The 3,437-nt window shown below is 43.3% G+C and overlaps 1 protein-coding gene across 1 annotated transcript in view; it reads right to left on the bottom strand.

Moving 5' to 3' along the window:
- Positions 1-843, bottom strand: part of LOC117181092 (repetitive proline-rich cell wall protein-like) — a 977-nt gene extending 134 nt beyond the window's left edge. Inside the window, exons 1-2 of the mRNA XM_033373661.1 lie at positions 840-843; positions 16-795 (exon numbers count right to left, since the gene is read on the bottom strand). Coding sequence (XP_033229552.1) covers positions 16-795; positions 840-843 — 784 coding nt within the window. The remainder of the gene's footprint in view (positions 1-15; positions 796-839) is intronic.
- Positions 844-3,437: the final 2,594 nt, after the last annotated feature.

Raw genomic sequence — 3,437 nt, 5'->3', positions numbered from 1 at the left:
CTGATCCAGTGACGCCTGGTTTAGATTCGGGTTCTTTCATATCGAATGGTGGAAGGGCAACTGGTCCACTGACGTCTGGTTTAGATTCGGGTTCTTTCATATGGACTGCTGGAATGGCAACTGGTCCAGTGACGCCTGGTTTAGATTCGGGTTCTTTCATATGGACTGGTGGAAGGGCAACTGATCCAGTGACGCCTGGTTTAGATTCGGGTTCTTTCATATCGAATGGTGGAAGGGCAACTGGTCCACTGACGTCTGGTTTAGATTCGGGTTCTTTCATATCGAATGGTGGAAGGGCAACTGGTCCACTGACGTCTGGTTTAGATTCGGGTTCTTTCATATGGACTGGTGGAAGGTCGACTGGTTTAGGAACCGCTTCTACAAGATCGACTGGTGGAAGGACGACTGATTCAGGAACGGTTTTAGCATGGTCGGCTTGCGGCGGGACAACTGATTTAGAAATGGCTTCTGGGCGATCGGCTGGTGGAGGGACGACTGATTTATGAATATCTTTTGGAAGATCGGCTGGTGGAGGGACGACTGATTTATGAATGGCTTCTGGAAGATCGGCTGGTGGAGGGACGACTGATTTATGAATGTCTTCTGGAAGCTCGGCTGGTGGAGGGACGACTGATTTATGAATGCCTTCTGGAAGATCGGCTGGTGGAGGGACGTCTGATTTATAATCGGGTTCTGCATGGTCCGCTGGTGGAAAGCCGACTGATTTAGAAACGGCTGTTTCAATCACGGCTGGTAGAATGCCGATTGATTTAGCAACAGCTCCTGCAAAATCGGCTGGTGGAAAGATGACTTTTAGTGGCAGTTTTCAGTTTACTTACCCATTAATGAAGATTCAAAATTGTCTTCACTATCAATTCTTCAATAAAAATATCTAAATAAGTCATTTCAGTTCACAATACAGTGAAACTCTTCAATAGACCTCCCTTCTATAGCCCTTCCGAGAATTGACGCCGCACCGCAGGTAGCTGTAACAGGAGCTGCGCGGGGTTCTCGGAGTCTGCGGTTGTCACACAAGCGAGCATTCAGACGTTAACAAACAAAAGCGGAGCGTGCTATAATGAGTTTGTTCCCACCCACCGCCAGTCCCGCAATCAGCGTTATAGAAGAGTTTCACTGCATTTATTTCTAAAGGTTTCTGAATATTGCAGATAAGGAACCAAAATTTAATTGTAAATGGTTTTTTAATATTGGGAAATAATTTTGTTCTTAATATTTTTCTGTCACGCTATAATTTGTGAACTTTTTACGTTTTTCCAGAAATGAGAAAAAGTAAACTATAGACAAAACATTATATTGAAAAATAAGAAAAAAACAGAAAAGTATGGCGGCAAATAGTTAATAAAAAAAGTATCAGTAGACTGAATGACGCATAAAACAAAAAACCTTGGACACTGATGGACCCAAGTGGGGAACCTTACGTAACGACTTTGTGAGGATCTTCACTTGGGTTGATTGTTAGAGAGATTGATCAGCAACCTGGGTTAGAGCAGTGTTGCGGAACGAACGTGTTATTTAAATAAATAACATGAAAATTTTGGATCAATCTAAAGAAAAGTGTATATCCCTTCCTCACATTACTCCTTTCCTCAACGAGTGAGTCACACTTACCCGACAGGGAAATGGCTTAATGGTGTAATAATAATAATAATGATAATAATAATAATAAAAAATCCTATTTTAAGAAAAGTAATAAAAATAATGAAAAAAAGCTCGACTGAAGGTGTTCCCCCTACGGAAAGAGTTCCCCCTACCGAAGGTGTTCCGCCCTACCAAAGGTGTTCCGCGTTGATGTCGCGCTAGGGCTTGAGCTCTCCTCTCATGACTTTGACGGCAATGTGGGCGGTAGCATTGCTACTAACAAGGTTTCCCATGCCAAATAGACTGATAACGAAGAGGAGAGGGACTAAGTAGAACACCAAAACTCATCAAAGAAGAATGGAGAATATATTAAAGATTTTGAAACGCTTGTCTCTTCCCGAGGATCGTCGGGGCGCCCCTGGAGCCACATCTGAAGCTACAGCATTCGGTACGTTGGCGATGGTGAGCTGTGAGATGGTCAGGCAGATCTCACTAATCAAACAGCTGGCCAGCAAGAACATCTGCGACAAAGGGTAAGCAGTGGAACATCAACTGTGCCTTCTTAGGATGCTTTGGCTAGCGTTAGCTATTTGCAGCCAAACACCTCGACAGAGATACCGTGGGAGAGAATCAATTGGGATAACATATTGAAAGAGGAATTGGTGCGTCTCTATTACGAAAGTGTGAAGTTTGAAACAAACATGGAAAAAGGATACAATTTAAAAACAAAATTTGCTACAAAGTATCCTAATATACAAAAAGTCGCACTAAGAGATCTTATCGCTAAGGTGAAAGACATCAGGACTAATCTACATGTTACAGAAGACCGAGCAATGGAAATTAAACTACAGGTTGATTTGGGGTGGAAAAACGACGGCAATGAACATCAGTTAGAGAAAGCCGCGTCAAACGGTCAAGCAGGAGCAATTAATGTTCTTCCTCAACCTATTGATGATCTAACACCACCACATCCTCTAGAGGTGGATGACCTTATACAACCAGAGGCAGAACTAGAGGTTCAGCAATCAAAAAAGCAACAAAAATGGACATACCATATGAACAGAGATGTTATGCACCTTTATTTCTTGGCAGAGAAATGTGGGCAAAGTGTGAGGAGAGAACATCATAGACTCTTCTTACTTAAATACCCAGAGCTAGCCACAAAAATAAATGAGCAGAATCTGGCAGATCAAAAACGCTCAATATCTGTAAACAGACTGCTTTCGGCTGTTGAAATAGCTGCTATCAAAATGGAAGTCGAACGGCAGCTTCCTATTGATGAGCTCGCCTTGGAAGATGTGGATAACGAAGACTTGATTGCTGCTGAAGGCATACTCGTAGGTGCTAAGTATAATGAACATCATGCACCGGATCCATTAGAACCACATCTGGATATTACTAACGATGATGTGGATAGAGAAATCTCAGAGAAACTACAGCACCTGGAAAAGAATTTTGGTCATGCTTTACTAGAGTTCAGGTATGTCGAACCAACACTAAGGCATTCTATGCCCAAAATGATTATCACAAATGATCTGCGTGCACTAATAGCACATCTCGAAAGCAAGGTTTTACCTAAGTACTTGTACGTAGCACAAAATGCGTTAGAGGTGCAAACTCTTGTATACTGCACAGCTGTGTCAACTGTTAGAGCGTTGGGCCGGAAAACTAGGCCCGCAAATGCAGCTTTTGTCCCAGCAAATGATCGAAATCCACCATGGAAGATCCCCGTGCGCGGTTGCTGGTCCTCCATCGGGCGCCTCCCCAGGTTGCGGATAGGGGAACGCTTCCCAGATATGGGTGGTACCGGGGAAATCAAATAACCCGGGGTGGACAAA

This window comes from Belonocnema kinseyi, chromosome 10 (assembly GCF_010883055.1).
Source record: "Belonocnema kinseyi isolate 2016_QV_RU_SX_M_011 chromosome 10, B_treatae_v1, whole genome shotgun sequence".
In the NCBI taxonomy this organism is placed as follows: Eukaryota; Metazoa; Arthropoda; class Insecta; order Hymenoptera; family Cynipidae; genus Belonocnema; species Belonocnema kinseyi.
Note: the sequence above shows the minus strand (reverse complement) of the source record. Positions and strands in the feature narration are given on the sequence as shown.